General features: G+C 39.7%; 2 protein-coding genes and 1 non-coding gene across 6 annotated transcripts; 2 read left to right on the top strand and 1 right to left on the bottom strand.

Annotated features, from left to right (window-relative positions):
• Positions 1-1323: 1323 nt before the first annotated feature.
• LOC115682236 (16 kDa phloem protein 1) lies at positions 1324-4374 on the top strand. 2 transcript variants are annotated; one of them, XM_030606397.2, is made up of 5 exons: positions 1324-1486; positions 2568-2633; positions 3529-3673; positions 3818-3953; positions 4191-4374. In XM_030606397.2, exons 1-5 carry the CDS (start codon positions 1420-1422, stop codon positions 4242-4244), a joined length of 468 nt encoding a protein of 155 aa, XP_030462257.1. In that variant the 5' UTR covers positions 1324-1419; the 3' UTR covers positions 4245-4374. The 2 variants fall into 2 exon arrangements, with proteins under 2 accessions (XP_030462257.1, XP_030462256.1); XM_030606396.2 differs by having other exon boundaries at positions 1345-1486; positions 2556-2633.
• Positions 4375-5495: 1121 nt separating this feature from the next.
• On the top strand, positions 5496-5568 carry TRNAK-UUU (transfer RNA lysine (anticodon UUU)). Its single transcript has one exon. It is a non-coding gene; the product is annotated as a tRNA-Lys (tRNA).
• A 905-nt stretch (positions 5569-6473) lies between these two features.
• Positions 6474-16258, bottom strand: LOC115682216 (AP3-complex subunit beta-A). Of its 3 annotated transcripts, none has more exons than XM_030606369.2 (10): positions 15798-16258; positions 15277-15526; positions 13368-13994; positions 12452-12625; positions 11353-11479; positions 11167-11276; positions 10794-10994; positions 7932-8932; positions 7069-7338; positions 6474-6928 (listed from the first exon to the last, which is right to left on the bottom strand). In XM_030606369.2, exons 1-10 carry the CDS (start codon positions 16088-16090, stop codon positions 6562-6564), a joined length of 3420 nt encoding a protein of 1139 aa, XP_030462229.1. In that variant the 5' UTR covers positions 16091-16258; the 3' UTR covers positions 6474-6561. The 3 variants fall into 3 exon arrangements, with proteins under 3 accessions (XP_030462229.1, XP_056169112.1, XP_056169113.1); XM_056313137.1 differs by having other exon boundaries at positions 15688-15829; XM_056313138.1 differs by lacking the exon at positions 15798-16258 and adding an exon at positions 15633-15650.
• Between the last annotated feature and the right edge of the window lie 849 nt (positions 16259-17107).

Genomic DNA, 17107 nt, shown 5'->3' with positions numbered 1-17107 from the left:
CGCTCACCCTCACTCGACTCGCGACACCTCGCTCGCCGACCTCGCCTCACTCTCCGGCCTTGCGTCGCCTCCTCTCCGGCCTCGCGTCGCCTTGCTCACCGGCCTCGCGTCGCCTCCTCGCTCGTCGACCTCCCTCGCTCGGCTTGCCGCGACTCAGGAACAATTCTTCCTTTTTGCTTCTCAGCTGCATGCGAGCCAGCGAGGTTGCTCGGAATCGCGAATCGCTGCCTTCTTTCTAGGTAAATCGAAGCTAAAGATCGTTCCTTTACTCGGGAATACCGTGGCGAAGCCGATCGGCGCGTCGTTTCCTCACTTTATTTGGCTTGCTTACTGGTGGTAGTGAAGTGGGGGTGGGTCGTTTGCCTTCGGGTTTGTCGTGGGTCGGTTCGTTGCTTCGTTTGGCGAAGTGGGTGTGCATGGTCGGGGGTCGATGTGATGAGGCTGAGTCCGTTTCTTGGTCGCCCTTTTGGTGTGTGTTTTGAGGGTTTTTTTAGCTGCTTCGGCACTGTTTGGTGCTGATGTGTGGGTTGAAATGTTGTGCTGTGCTGCAGTCTGCTGGCTTGTGTGGGCATTTCGGTGGCTGATGATTGTATACCCTTCATCAAGTGCAAGTGGGATGGCTTCGTTTCGCGAAAAATAAATAATTTAAAAAATATTTTATAAATAATAATTACTTATATAAGTTATGAAAATAATTGAATGGAAATTTTTTTCATTGTTCATAAAAATAGTTAGGCATAGATTGTGAAAATATTTTCCGTTGACTAATTTTTCTAAACGATATAAATAATTATTTTTCGAAAAATATTTTTCAAATTACTTATTTTTCGCGAAACGAACGTATAATAAAAGAAAAAAAATGTAATTTCTATTCATCCAACAAATATATATGATCACGCATAAATTATACTCGAGTTTTTATCAATCGCCAATACTTTTGAGGTCAATAAATTTGTGCCCACAATAATATAATGTGACTTTCTTCCTATGTCCATAAGTAACGTTTCACATAAGTAAAGATTAATCTCTATTCAGTAAAGCTCAAGAAGCCAACTTATAAAGAACGTAACTAATAAAGAAGTGGTTTGGAACTTGGCCCAAGAAGAACGAACGTGGCTGTATTTTTATATGCTCAAACCAAACGAAACCCCCACATGATGCTAACTTAATTAGACAAGAAACCGAATCCCGCAAGTTATGAACATGTGTTGGAGATGTAATCCCCCGTGTTTGTTTATACGTGTTATTATTAGATAAAGACGATCTTTTCCTGGTCAGTTCGCTATCATCAACCTGTCCAGACAAAACCCCTTAAGGTTACAAACGACCTTAAAACTCTGAAAAGTCGCGTCTCAGACGTTTCATAGACTTCCCTTTGAATTCTCAGCACAGAGAGAGAGAGAGAGAGAGAGAGGGAGGATGGCAGTTGGGATTTTGGAGGTGTTGCTGGTGAATGCAAAAGGCCTTGGAAACACTGATTTCTTTGGTAACCTTTTCTTCTTCTTCTCGCGCATCATCAATCATAGATAACAAAACAGAAGTTGCACGCAGTTGTTGTCTTCTTGATGAACTCTCTCTCTCTCTCTCTCTCTCTGAACACACACACACAGTGAAGACAGCATCTGAGATTGATACGGTAATTGTTATAGCTAGAGTTTATCATCCTGGATAGCTTCTCTTTTATCTCCCTAGCAAAAAACAAACGCCTCTCTTTTATTTATTTATTCGGTTTTCTCAATCTGTAAATCAGTTTTCCTCTGGTTGCAACTTCTGTCCCACCCCAAAATATGGACACAGTAAATGGAAAAATTGGAAAACTGAAGAGAGGCCCAATTTCGAAGATTTTGCAGGAGTTGATGTGATTTCTTGCAAGATTGGGACCGTGTTCGTCTGCATTTCTGCCCTTGTTTGCATTTTTTTTTTTAATTCCGGAAGAATTATTCTCACTTTAATTATTATTTTGGAGAAATGGGCAATGGCATGAAATCGCCAAAATCTTAAGCAAACTTCAAATCAATCCAGGAACTTCAAAACACTGCCTGGATGCCTTTCAAACTTCTAAATTGCATCTCCATTCAGCCATTTTATTTATGTAAATATTTTGTGTCGGATTTTATATGCCTTCTAAAATTTGACCACAAAAGGAAAAAATTTTCTTCAGACAGGGAAGTAAATTTCGTCAGTTATGGACGAGGTTTTTAAGGGAGAAACAACTAATACAGTGTAGTTGAGGGGCTGAATTGCAATTTTATGAAATGACTCTAACGTTTCTCTTGGACCACTTCGGGTGGGTCTACATTGAATAATCCTACCCGAAACTTTAAGGTCTTTTACGTTATTTTCCCTTTTTTTTTTCTTTTTTTCTGTGTTTATGAAATTTAGTGCATAAGGATGGAAAATGATAAATCTACTTATGACACTGACAATAATTCCCATTAATATTTGATGGAAGAAAAGCGTGGACATTTTTATTTTTCACTAATTGAGAATACAATAAATTCCTCAAATTGTATGGCATTATAATTTTTCTCTTATTTTCCCTTTGTTTGTTTGAGATGGCTTAATAGGTAAGGTGGATCCCTACGTTTTGGTTCAATACAAGACCCAAGAACGCAAAAGCAGCGTCGCCAGAGGTAAGAGCCAAAAGAATCTTCCCCCTTTTGTCCAGAAGAATTGAATTGACTAGTAATTTGAATCGTCTATCATTTTTCCACACATTGAAAATCGTTCATTTTTTTCGTAAATAAACAAACGGAGCCTAAATGACAATTGAAAGGATCTGGCGATCCCACTTGGGCATTGGTATTATCTATCGCCTAGGAGCTGATTGGAATTAACACATTAAAAATGTGTTGTTGACCAATTCTCATGGGAGGACACAGCTAACCCAGTACATGGAAAATGGTGGGGGGCATCTTTAATTGGGTCAACCATGTGAAAAGGAAGACATAGTCCTATGTTCGACTATGTGAATATTCATATAATGCATGCCTTAAGTTTTTTTTTGTTTATTTGTCCTTTGTTATGCTGAATAATAGTGTTATTTTGAATGATTCTATTCAATGTCGTGGCCCGCACAGCAATATGGTCTCATAGCTTAGCTGCGTTCATTCTTCCATGAGTTGAAGCCACCCTCGATATGTACTAAAGAACCGTCGCAAAAGGAAAAAAAAGAAAGGGAAATTGAACCAACTAGACTAATTAATTGGGGGCATATGCTATTTGTCAGCTGCTTTTACTTCTTCACAAATTTGACCTGTACTTAGCATTTAGGGATAAGTGCATTGGAAATCCTATGACTTATCATGAAAGTGTAATTGAGTCTTAAAATTTTCTAAAACTGCAAACAAGTTCTAAAACTTGTCAAATTGGTCCAGTCAAATTCTTCCGTTGATTGCACTTTCGTGACAAGTTATAGGGCTTTCGGTGCCGTTATCCCTAGCATTTATGAATTTTTGGAGGAAACAAAGGTGTAGAGAAACGAGTTGTTTAGGAATTGAAGGTGAAATTGATAAAATGGTGAAGCAGGGCAGGGAAGTAATCCGTCATGGGGAGAGAAGTTCACGTTCCGGGTGGAGTATCCAGGACCAGGTGACCATCATCAGTTCAAGCTCAACCTCAAGATCATGGACAAAGACACCTTCTCCGCTGATGACTACATTGGAAGCGCGACGTGAGTTCTTCGATATTTGCCACAGAAAGAACGAAATCTCAGTTTCTAATTAGAGCCAATTGATCTTTACTGCGCAATGTCGGTTTTGATCGAGAAGTGAAAATAAATTACCTGTCGGTTCTTTCTTTCTCTTTGAATGGTTAGCATATTTCTGGAGGACTTGCTGGCACTAGGAGTGGAGAACGGGATCGCCGAGCTGCATCCGAGCAAGTACCGGGTGGTCCGGATGGACCAGTCCTACTGCGGAGAGATCCAAGTTGGCCTAACATTCAATTTAAGGGTATTCACTGATCACATCCTCTCTCGCGGATCTATAAAACTTTTTTCTTTCTGATCTCGATAGAACTTAAATTTTCTCTTCATAAGACCAAGGCAAAGTACCGCAATTTTACATCGGATGTTTAAACTAGTATGGGGACGCATACGCAAGATCGATCGGCTTGCAGAAGTTTATCTCGATTGAAATAGTCCATGGTTACACTAGTTCGACACTAATTTTATGTGTTGGGATTTGTAGGAGGAGCCGAAGATCAATGAAGAGTACGGAGGATGGAGGCAAAGCGAGTATTAGTCGACAGCGATGTCCATGTGTGATCTTTTTCCTTTTCTTCTGTTGTTTTGTTTATGAACGTGCGGATCATGAGCTGCAGCTTTTCAGGACTTGAAATGGAGCCCCTACTTTTTTATACTTCTGCCCAGAATTTCCAGGTTGTCTTTCTTTACATTGTTCTTCACGAAGCAAACTCCAGGAGAAACACATGAGATAATTTCTCCGAAACTAAGGGTGAGTATGGCTCCATGATAGAACCGGGAACCGGAGCACCTGTTCCCGGAGCACCGGACCAGTTCTGGGATATGCAGAGTAGGTTTCTGTATCAAAAAATTGGGGAACCAGTTCTGACAAGCTAGAACCTAGAATGAGTCGTTGTGTTTTTCTTTTTTTGTCTTCGCGCAATCTTACGGTATTCCATGGCGTTCGATGATGAGTATGTAATTTAAAGCCACTAATTTGAGCTTCCATTTCTGGAGATATCCATGACTGAGGATTTTACTTTGTTAATGTTTCATATTCTTCGGGTATCTAAATATGAGTTATGATCAGTGAATTGCAACAGCAAATGGTTATCATTAGAGGTGATCCATTGCAATCATTCAATTAAGAATATAAGTGAAATATGGGTAGATCTTGGAATCTATAACAGGGTAGGTTTTAGGCTCCAAAGTATGCAAGATAGGTTTTAGATTCCAAAAATTTAAAAACCGATTTCAACGGGTAGGTTCTAAGTTCTAAGTAGAACCTTGATCAACCCTGAAACCGCTCATCCCTATCTGGAATGACTTACACGATGGATCATACTGCTGGGATCGATTGCGGTAGCATTTTTCTGCGTTGCGCTTTCATCCCGCCTCGTCTATGACTTATGGAGCAAACATTGCAAATCGAGGTGAACGCATGGACGAGGTCGAAGCTATGCCGAAGGATGACTAGGGAGATAGGCTGAAGCTGAAGCTTAACGGGACAATGACCACAACCAAAATGCTTAAAGTACCAATCCGTTGCTGCAATTCAATAAAAGATGGGACCTCATGGAATACATCATAATAAGGTTTCCTTAGCTCAAATTTCGAAAAGTACGATCAAGATCAACTTCTTTCATCGTTCCCAGGAGCAACCTCACGTTTCACCTGAAAATGCGTGACCTTGGCGTTTTCGGTTCATTTACCAACTCCCCAATCACGGCTAAACTAAATGAGTTAGAAAGAAAACCTCTCGTAAGCTTTGTTATAAATAAAATAATATGTGGAAAAGTAACAAAACACTGCCGTCTTAGCTCAGCCGGTAGAGCGCATGGCTTTTAACCATGTGGTCGTGGGTTCGATTCCCACAGACGGCGATTTATTTTCCTCCTTCCTTTTTTGTTGTTCAATTTTTTGTTCTTTGTTCTTTCATAACTACAGAGTGAATTGTTCATTGATTCTGGTCATCAACCACGGGTGTCGTGTCGTACAATACAATGTGTTTGTGCCTGTTTGAGTCTGACGAACGAGCAATACTTTGCCGATGACCTTTTGGGAGTTACTTCTCATTATGTCTTCTTCTAGGCTGAAGCCTGAAACACCGGAATTCACTGCTGACGGTTCAGTCAGAAGTGCATCCAGTGACCAAAACTATCAGTACTAATGCCGTTGATTAGTATTCTCAGGAGCATTAAACAAGTTTTACGTAAGAAAACCTATGATTCTTTAGTCCGCATCTAGCAAAAACATGTGCAGCCAAATCGCAGATTCCACTGACTTATTTCCTTCTCTAGTTCACCCCTTGATGATGCGCCTTTCCAATTGAGCCCCCAATTGAGCCCCTCTTGCCTCCGAAACGAGCGTGATCACCCAGCATATGCCCATATAAATTGCGATCAGCCATTGATGTAATGAAATGTCTTTAAACAATAAAACTGAATTTCGGATAGCGCAAAACAAATATGTATCCTTACAAACATATGCCATGTGAACCTCCTCCATAAGATTGCCATATCACACCTTGGGTGAAGTTAACATCTTGTACTCCAACACAAACAAACAAAAAAGTAAAATGGGAGCATTTCTTCTTTACAAAAAAGAATGGAGGCAAAAAATATCGTCAAGTTCCTTGCAGCCAGTTCAATATTGTAAGATAGCCAAAAAAAAAAAAAAAAGCAAGCTCCAGCCTACACCATCTACAACCCCAAAACACAAGACAAGCGAAAAATAACATGAGAGAGAACTGAGGCCCTCCAGTTAGAGCAGTAAACCATGAAAGCAATTGAAAGATCAGAACGACGATTGTAATTTCCTTTATGCCAACCCGAGTTAATGATGAACAACTGTATGATCCAACCCTCAAAATCCAATTAGGGGTGATGGTGTGGGGATTCACTCAAAAAATTTACCACCCTGTTCAAAAGATTCAACCCAAATACTGTTTCTTCACAATTGACTTTAACCGCTAAATTTAGTGGCTCAGAACACTTACCTTCTACAATTACAGTAATTAAACAAGGAAGAGACTTGCTCAAGATCTTACAGCCAAATCGCAGGTGCAAACCCGTCGCATCATCGAGCTTGGTATCAACTGGCATGTCCACAGATACCAAGGATAGATTTGCATTGCTGAGCATCTTCAGCACTAGGCTCTCACAAATTAGAAGGAATTTATCTTTCACTGTGTCACCATCCTTGTCCTTGTTTAGCTCATCAATGTGGTCGTTAAAAGTGCACCTGTTGCAACCGATGATGGAAGGTGTATCTGATATTAGTTAGTAGCCCAACTCATGAGGATGAGGAGGTGAAAATGCCAGCAAAGAAGATTAAAGTTAATAAATTGTTTCTCGTTATAAACTTCAGACAAAAATACTGACCCTCTCATATATTCAAACATTCCTCTAAGATGGGATTCCTTGTCTGTGAAGGCTTCTAAATCCAGCGGAAGTGGTTTGACAAAGTACCCTATATCGGGGCGCAACTTCACAGGAACCTTCTTGCCATTGTACAACAATGCAAGTTTAAGAGGCAATAAATGGTGATGGAAATGAACTTGCATAATCCTTTTTAGCGTGTCACCAGGTTCCAGAGAATTGATCTCTTCCATAGGAACTAAAGTTGGTATGTCACTGTTGGACGTTGAGAAACTGCAAACCAAGAGTAGATATTAGCGTTTGAAAGCATAGAGATATATGAAAAAAGAAATTAATGCAATAGAATTTCAGGGTTCCTGGACAAATGGTTCAAAACGTTGCCTAGAACATTGGAAAGAAATGTTCGACACGTTGCCTAGAACAATGGACAGAAAGTTGAACAATTTCAGGGTTCCTGGACAGAAAGTTCGACACATTGACTAGAACATTGGGGAGAAATGTAAGCTTTTGCTTCTTCTTCTTCTTCTTCTTCTTCTTCTTTTTTGTAAACAAGCTTTTGCTAAGTCAATAGATCAACTTTCAAATGGGTGAACACTGTTAAGATGGGTGAACAAACTCCAACACTGTTGAGATGGGTGCACAAATCAGAGTGTTTCAGGACATCTCTCAAAATTAAGTGGAAGAATACAAGAAAAAAATTTCCAACCATGGAGCATTAGTCCATTGAAAAAAAAATACTACCTAACGTACATGTGAGAGAGAGAGAGAGAGAAAGCGAGAGCAGAATTTGCACTAAGCATGACAAGTCGATGGTACGTGAACGATGGTACAGTTAACAGATATGGACAAACAGATAACTAATTCACCTTTCAGGAGCAGACACTAGTTGATCAGCAGAATTCTGTCCGTTGCTGGATTCCTCTTCCACTAAATTTACTACTGTCATGGACTCTGCAGAACAATTCTTGAAGGAAACTTCAATGCATACAAGGAGAGGTGATACGCTTGGAACTTCTGATGAAAATGAATATTCAACTTTCAACCCATTTCCATTTGCTGGGTCTAAGAGCATGTAGATTTTAGGTTTGACTCGCTGTCCAATGTTCCCAAAACTAATTCTTGCTGAAGATCTACGGACTCGATTTGAATGCGATACACTCGTGTTTGATGATCCAGGCTGCTCACCTAACCATGATTCAAGAGCTGTCTTTGATATTAAATCACCCATATAGTCATTCCCAGTCTGTGGAGCTACATTCTCATTTCCAATATCAGAAATTTGTATCAGAGGACCAGCATTATTATCTTCTTCACTAGCGGAACCACTTTCAGAATTATAAACATCACTGCCAGAGCCGGTCACAGAAAGCTGAGAGCTGTAATTTGAAGCGCTTCCTTCATCTGAAGATCCATCAGAAGCATCAAAATCATCCATCCCAGTGGTACCACTATCTGCAGCCCCATCTCCAGGCATAGTTTTTCCATTAGCACTTGATATCTGATCCAGGTCATCCTGGAGCAAACTGCAAGGCTTTGGAAGAGGCTCATACCCAGGAGCTGCATGGAAAACAATCTGTGAAAGCGACCCAGGGAGATAAAATCGGCTGTTTAGTGGCTCAGGAGAGACTGACTTTAGTTTGCCCCCAAATATGTGCTCTGAAATTACAGAATGCAGGTTTTTATCTTGTGGCAAACATTCTGCTTGTGTCTCTGAAAGGCAAGTGCCTATATTGCAGTCCAAAAGCTTTTTGAGAAAGCGAGCTCGGTCACGAATATCATAATTTGCATCACATTCAGCCAAATCTAGCACAAAGGCAAAAGTCTTTCTAATTATCAAATGATCTTTCCCTGTAGCACCTAACAAGACCTGCAGAGAAGGTACATGATTGATCCTCAGCATACTTATAGCGCTTAGTAAATAAACCAATGTATAGACAAGGTAAAACAGGTCAAAGGAAGTACATATACTGAAGCAATCACAGAGATCAACAGGTGATATACATACTGATGGAGTAAGCATTGCTTCTGGTCTCCAAATATGCCTGTTTTCCAAAGATACAAGACAAGGATTTTCAGGTTGCAATTTTCAATTTGCAACTTGTCACTTCAATTGGATTGACAGCCTTGATATACCAAGTAAAACAGGTCATGCAAGCCAAGAAACTTCAAATTTCTCAGCCTTTGTTATTTTGCTTCATATGAATGACTATGCTCTCATCAAGACAATCAAACTTATGACAGGAAGAGAGACAAAGTTTAATATGTTATAGCCCAAAGGAAATAGTTACTATCTTAGATCCTGAGCATGAGGTTGCCAGAATAACAAATAGAATTATATTATATTTTGTCAATGATCTACACTACAAATACAATTCTCGTGCAAAAATCAGATGTCAGAGTATGTCCTGAAAAAGCCAGCTTAATACATAATTATATCACTAAAGCCTCTACTTAATCATCCATTATGCAGTGTAATGTTTGTCTAAAGTTGACAGTACGAACAAACCTAACGGCTCAAATTATTTCCAGATATTTCTATGGCTGACTTCATTAAAGTTGACAGCACGAACACACTGTGGGAGCTTCATATATCATATGCAGCCTTCCCTTTGCTTTTTTACGAAGAGGCTGTTAACATGACTCAAACTCACAATCCAGTAAAAAGCGGGTAAGTTCACTGTTATGCCAAGGCTTGCCCTCCCCAAGGTGATGTTATTAAAGCAAAAAAATTTACTTTAAAAAAGTTTCATGGATATATGTCGGACATACACATACTAAGCAGTGAGAGAAAGCCGCCAATGCCATACTGTAGTGGCACTCCTTCTACTATGTGTCAAAACCAGCAAAGGATACCCAAGTGTAAAAAATTACCCTCAGAAATATTTAGTCAGGCCAATACGACCCAATGTAAGCGGGGGCTGCTTAGCAGTAATTAAGCCCAGGAGTCGAGTATGTCTCCTGACTTTTTATTCATGTACATGTCTACATGTGCTATAAGTGGACTCAGCAGATAAACATAAAAAAGCTGGCATTGGCACTTAAATATCACGAATAGATATTTCCGATTTTCAAAATAACTAAATACAAGGGGAAGATAATACTGGTTAGCTGATGCAGTTCCATGAACAATTTATGAATGGCTTAGTTGTTTTAACAAACGGTAATTGATGAAGTTAGACAACTTTTCTAGATAAGGAACATATTAATTTTCATCAACGTCATAGAAAGTTATCTTCCATCCATCTATGATTTCAATCACTTGTTCCGTTCTATAACAATCTTTGATGATTACAATGATAGATATCTTCAGAAACTTGCCTACCAACCATTAGCACAGTCGAAAAGGAGTTGGACTTCACAAAACTTTAATGTGCCTCGTTTCTCTAACATGATTGCTTGGCTAGATGTAACAGTAGTTAGGATATGCTATATGAGCAAGTAGCATACATATACTAGAATCAGTTCAACTTTAACTGGATTTTGATTGATTTTTATTTCAATTCTTGCGAACTGTCTTTTAAACCATTAAAGTTTGTTGATTATTATAGTTACTATCTATGTGAATAGATTAAATATAATGAAAACCAACTACAAAAAAGAAGTCCGTGCAAAGTCTGGGTTTAGCAATAACATTCACAACTAAAGTTAAAATGAAGGGGGATACCTCTTAAGCCATTAGAAATTCAGTCTCTTTGAAGAAAACAGTAGAGGATAACTGTTCACATTACCTTAAAATTAGTGTTAAGAATCTGAAGCTTTGCTTCTAGCGCTTCTGACTTAAAGCAATAAGCGAGATACCCGAGCACAGAGCTTAACATCTTCGGAATCTTCTCTCCTACGGATTTGTATTCTCCGACCATCCAAATAACTATCGCCCGAGCCGCCGGCACCTTGATCGAATCTAAACTACGAATCAATTGGACCACAACCTGTAATGAAAAAGAAGTCATCCATCAAGTGTCAATACAGCAGCAATTCACATGTAGTTAAAATCGAAGATAATGTTTTCATGCAGTACTACCAACTCTACTACCTTGTATGTCACAAATCAAGATGTATATGGAGTGACTAACTTTACAGGTATAGGGAAGAAAATATGACCTTCTCATGGCTCATTGGATCTCTGTTTATGATTGACCAAATGGATATTATTATTTGGGTCAAAACTCCTGCTTCCTCATCTAGAGAACCAAGCTCGCCAGAGAAAAATTCTGCAACACCAATCTTTGCCCACTTAATGAAAAGGACTTCTCAACAGCGCATCAAAGTTAAGTGATAGTAACTTACCATGCCTAGTCAAAGAGAACAAACCATCTAAGCATGCATCTGCCATTCTTGGAAGTCGTTGTGCACATAAACCAATCGCAGCCACAGTATCCGCAGCAAATCTCCTGTCTGGATCCCTAATATAATCCTAACAATGAACTACTAAATATGAGAATCGCTTTGAAAGCATTTATCCTGTTAGCAGGAGGATAATTTGGGGACATAACTCTGACAATCACAGACCCACCTTTGATAACTCCAGCTATTTACCAGTATGCCTATCTACATTAAACAATAAGGATAAAGCTACACCTAAGCATACCAAGACTGCAATAATACCCCTTCTGCAAATCTAAACTTCCATGTAAATAATAGTTTCCTTCCAACTCATTCCAAAATCCAAGAATCAATCAACTAGAACAGTTAAGCCCTAAAGTTCCAAAGCCAACAGAAAATGGAAAGAGTTAAATCTATATATTGCAATGGAAGACAATCTTGGGGAAAAAGCATATGTGATACGCAACAGATTCAATCACAAGCATGACCACAATTACAAAGGCAAGTCCATACCATCTATATTTTTAATAAAGAAATACATGAATGGACAGAGAGTTATGAAGTCAAATACTTGGATAATTCTATTCTTTCTGCAACTCAGTCCACAAAAATTCAAATTCATTGTTAATTGATGTTGTCTAGAATTAAAGTTGAAATGCTGAATGATTTGAATGATCTGTGACATGGCTTTTTTTTTTTTTTTTGAGGTTTCTTGTGGAATTTGGTTGTATGAGTGGCTACTGATCTTGTCCCAGGTTGTTTCAATGGTTCTTTGTGTTCTGGAAGAGGTGTGGTAGGGGTTACTGGGACATTATTTTGCTGCATTACAAGTAGGTAGAGTAGAGGTGTCGCTTGGATTTGTAGTAGGTAGTGGTTCTCCCACATTTTGAGTTTGGAGCAAATAAACATATTTACTTATCCAAGAAAAGAATAATCACTTCCACTTAAGTACTAACTAAACTATGCATCGCCACAAAATCTTAATATTATGCAATGAATTCTTCCTCCAAAAGAGGCTGGTTGCTAACAAGAAGAAGACAGCATGGGGTAAGAAAAAAAGTACCTGAAACTCTTTCAGAATGAATGGAATCGATGATTCAGTTGCAATGGAAGCTAGTATATCAAGCTTCAAAGCTTTTATTTGGCATGTATCAGAAGAAACTATGTAAAAGTCTTCGAAGTTCGTCGCAAAAAGAGAGGGCATTGCTTTTGCAAAAACTTGAATGTTGCAAAGCACCTAGAAACACAAATCAAAGTTACCAACCTCAACTTCCACCATGATTTTAATAAATGCACATGGAATGACAGATATATTTTGAAATTGGATTCTGCCAAATTGACACATATAATAGCAAATACTAGGTTTAGCTGAAACAATCCACTAACTTGCCTACCTACCCAGGATACATTCACAATCTCAAAAAGTAAGTAACATAAGAACAGGTGCCTTCTGCGGATTATCTTGTCTATATTTAGCACCTACCTTATTATATTACTTTAAACTATATTCTTCATCCTCATTCATGTTGCACGATAACCATTTAATTTTGTTCCTATTGAATCAGCAAGTAATATGTTCACCTTGGATATGTCTGTCACACTCATGACCTAAGTCTCATTCACTTATGTTCAAGAATGCTGACACAAGAACAACCTTCATATTGTTAGGCATCAAAAAAAGAGAAAGAAGTGTCAAACAATCTCCTCAAAGACCATGTATTAAGCTAGGGAGTTGGGGAATGGTTGAGTGATTCTCATTTTGCTTCACAATATAGGTTGGGACAGAAAAATGAACAGGATGTCAGGTCAATAGTGGTAGTGAAACAAATTACCTTAATAACATATCAAAGGCATAACCAGATAATTCACCAAATAAATAGAGATGTCAACCAAGTTAGTATACATGTACATATGCAGACACATCCACCCTCCTGCCCTCCATAGATACATCAATGTGAGAGCCCGAGAAAATGGCTTACCACGTATCTTGAGGGATTAGAGGATCGCAGGACAAACAAAAGCGGCTTAACTATCCTTTTGACATCCTCCATTGGCGCCATAATCCAGTGTACGGTAGCAGCAGCAACTACCACTGCACTATTATAACTCCATAGCAGTGGTGATGTACATTGAAGTAAGATCTTAATATCATCATTAATTTTCCCAGATGTATATCTTGCAGAAGTTAACTTCGGTGAATCCATATTAACGTAAGTTGCACGTGATAAATATTCATCCGGTCCTTCGATGTACGACCTGCATATTGTATTGGCCAATTCAGACTCATAAACATCTTTTGGGTCAGTATTTTCTTCTCCTTCTGTAATGCTGGTACACACGTCCTCATCAACCTGACGTGAACTATCTTTTTTAATCAGAAAAGACATGATTGATTCTCTTACTAGACCATGTCGTGCGACTACATAGCGTAAGAGAATGCCGATTAACAATATCTGACCCCACTCTTCCACATCAGGCAGAATCTCACATAATCTTTTGTACCTCTTCCCTATCAAAGGGAAGTTATTTGGACAGATAGAAGCAAAGGCAGCAGCAGCAGCCCCAACTACTCCAGGGGAATTATCATTCAACAGTATTCCAACAACCTGCATGTCATAGGTTATAAATTGAATCCTTCAAGAAAAAAGAAGCAACTGCTGAAGAGATTTGAAAACCAGTTATGCAGCAAACTGTTAACACAAAGACAAATGTCCAAGCATTTAATGCAGATTATGAGTATGACAAAGTCTCTCGTTAAAAAAGCAGCAAGGGCAACTGAGCATTTTCTGACTATGCTGGGTTGATTATTCTACACCAGTGCATCCAACCTACTTCTATGTCAACCGCAAGAACCACACATATCTGCAGTACTTTTTCAGCCTTAACTAGAGTGTCGTCATGCCAATAAAAAACACTAGAGTGTCTTCATATCATCGTTTCCCATGCCAAAGCCACCTCAAAATGAGTTTTGCTCGATTCATCTCACTCATGACAAACCAAATTGCTTCAAGATTACCGAAGTTTTACTACATGGACACAAAACTCCAAATGTACTTCCTGTCTAACAACATGACACTTAATTTCCACACTGACCTCACCATCGACCTCTATCCTATGGCAGAATGCATGGTTGGCAGGATTTAAGTCCGAATTCTAAATCGTAGCTTTATACTCCAGATGTAACCCAAAAAGGACCTTTCAATATTGATCCACAGTTTCTTCATAATTTACGAGATTGTTCATAATGTAGCAACACAAGTTGAAATAACTTTGGACCAAAAAACAAAAGGTTGAGATGACTAATTAAGCACAAAAGGAACAACGAGTAGAAAGGGTTCCCAACCAGACAGTGAAGGTTACCCTCACTGTTCTCTCTTTAATGAGAGTAGTTCTATGATTTCTTTAAGGATACAAAATGTGGATCACATGTTAGAAAGACAAAGCAGTGGAACTAAATTACAGTGCATAACATGGGCAACATAAAGAAATAAGCTTCCTACATGGCAACTGAAAGCATAGAAGGCTATCTTTCACCATGTGACTGGAAACAGTCTTCGTAAACCAGATACCAAGTACATGCTTGCATTTAATCCAGTGACGAGCTGATTAAAAGGAAGAGGCACACCCCCTCCGCCCATCCCAAAAAAAAAAACAGTAAATAAAATGAATGAGAAAAATGGGAAATCAATTTTGATGAACCACATCCTCAATCCCAATTAATAATTTTCAGAATTTATGGCACAGACAAGAAGAGTCGAGGTGCATAAACCTGTCGAGTTCTTTCTCCTACCCCAACAACAAATCATATACACCTCACCAAGCATTTTGCCCAGACAAAAAGCAATGGAAAACAGTAATTGCAGAAAACTGAAAAGTGAAAACAACCACCTCTTCAATCGCAGAAATATTTTCCTCAATGCGCAAGTCGAACAACTTGGGAAGAGCATTAGCAGCACATTTTCTGACATAAACAGATGGATCTCTAGCGCACTTGTTTACGGCTACAAGAACGAGGGGCGCGACTACATGAAGACGAATTCCAGCCATTGTACGGAGTGCCCAGGCCCTCACCAACGGATTAGTGTCCCCCAAGTCCCTCTGGAAACAATTGATCGAAAGCAACGCTTCATTTGGACGCCTACAAGCATCAAGAAAGAGCAAACGCGAACGATCAGCTGAGCACCAACATCTAAACCCAATCATCCACATCAAGGTGATTAAAATTCAAGTACGGGTGACATTACCCCACTTCTTCAACACGATTAGCACAAACTTAGCGAGAAACGAACGATGCCTTACAGAATTCTACCCAAAAGCAATCACGCACGCCCCCTTCAAAGCTCGAAAACAATCGGAATCGAGGACCATTTTTTTCAATTCGAGCACATCAGTCGATCCGATTCACATACTTTTCAGCGTAATGCAGCAAGTACAAGTAGACGAGCTTCTTCACTTCGAGGGACTGGGACGCGACGTTCTTGACGACCTGAGGGAAGAGGTTGGAGACGTCGCAGCCCTGGGCGATGAGCGCGAGCAGCCGCTTCAAGGCCTCGCACTTCTCGGAGTCGAACCGGCTGTCGAGAAGCGGGGCGATGCTGACGTCGTCGGGGTCGTCGTAGAGGTGGGCGTCGGTGCCGATCCGGAACACCATCGTCGACGCCTTGCTCAGCGTCTCCGCCGTGGCTCCGAACTGCGGGAACATGTGCTCCGGCGGGAGGATCTCGGTGGCGATCGGAGCTCCGATGGCTCCCCTCCGGCGCGGCGAGGGTGGAGATCGGGGACGGTGGAATCTGTGATCGGAGTTTTAACTTGCAGGAGCTGCAGCTGCGCAGGCTCGTCGTAGGTATGGCGGTTTCGGCCGTTCCGATTTCGAAGATGATCTCGATCGTGGTGTGGGGGGTGGTTCGAACTTGGGTTTCAGGCGTACCGGTCGGACCGCCCGAGAACCGGCTCAGGCTCGCTCGTTTGGATCTGTGGGATTAACGGCCATTTTCGCCCGCATTTTAAGTTAATAATAGGCTCTGTAATTCAACAAATATCCTCCACGTCAATGAGGGCATGTTTTTTGACAAAAAAAACCAAATGAGGGCATGCATGATAACCATTTTATTTCTCTATTCTTCTGTTTTTCTGTTCCCGGAAAAGGTTTGGAACAGAAATCCGTTTTGTTAAAGCAATTTGATTGATTTCAGAAATAGATTTGGAACAAAAATGAGAAGTATAAATTTTCAAATTTCCAAATTTCTAGGATAAAAATGAGAAATCAAAACTCTTATCATCACTCGCCCTCGTGAGTGAAAAGAAAATATCAATATAAGATAGGGATAATTATACAAACGATCCATGAACTTTGGCCTGATGTGCAATGTCGTCCTAAACTTTTAATTTGTCTAATATGTTCTTGAAATTTTGATAAATGTTCAATCTAATCCCTAATCTATACGAAACCATCAAAAATTATCCCTAGACTAGTCTACTTATAGAAGTTGCGTGTTCTAGTTTTAACTCTTATCCCTTACAAGTACTACAGTATGAGATATAGCATGAACGTCTGGTATAACTTTTCATTGGAGCAATGTCATGCTAGCGCACTAGGCCTCGTGAAAGCTGATAATGTGTCCATCTATCATTTGATCAGTGCACATGCAAAATCGTACAAAAACTCAAAAGGGCATGACTTTTTCATCTGATATCAGATTTGTGCGATTTTTACTTAAAT

The sequence above is a fragment of the Syzygium oleosum genome, unplaced genomic scaffold (genome assembly GCF_021117445.2).
Source record: "Syzygium oleosum isolate NSW1041296 unplaced genomic scaffold, Sole_v2.1 Sole_v2.07, whole genome shotgun sequence".
Taxonomy (NCBI): Eukaryota; Viridiplantae; Streptophyta; class Magnoliopsida; order Myrtales; family Myrtaceae; genus Syzygium; species Syzygium oleosum.
The sequence above is the reverse complement of the archived record's forward strand: the minus strand, read 5'-3'. Positions and strand labels throughout refer to the sequence as shown.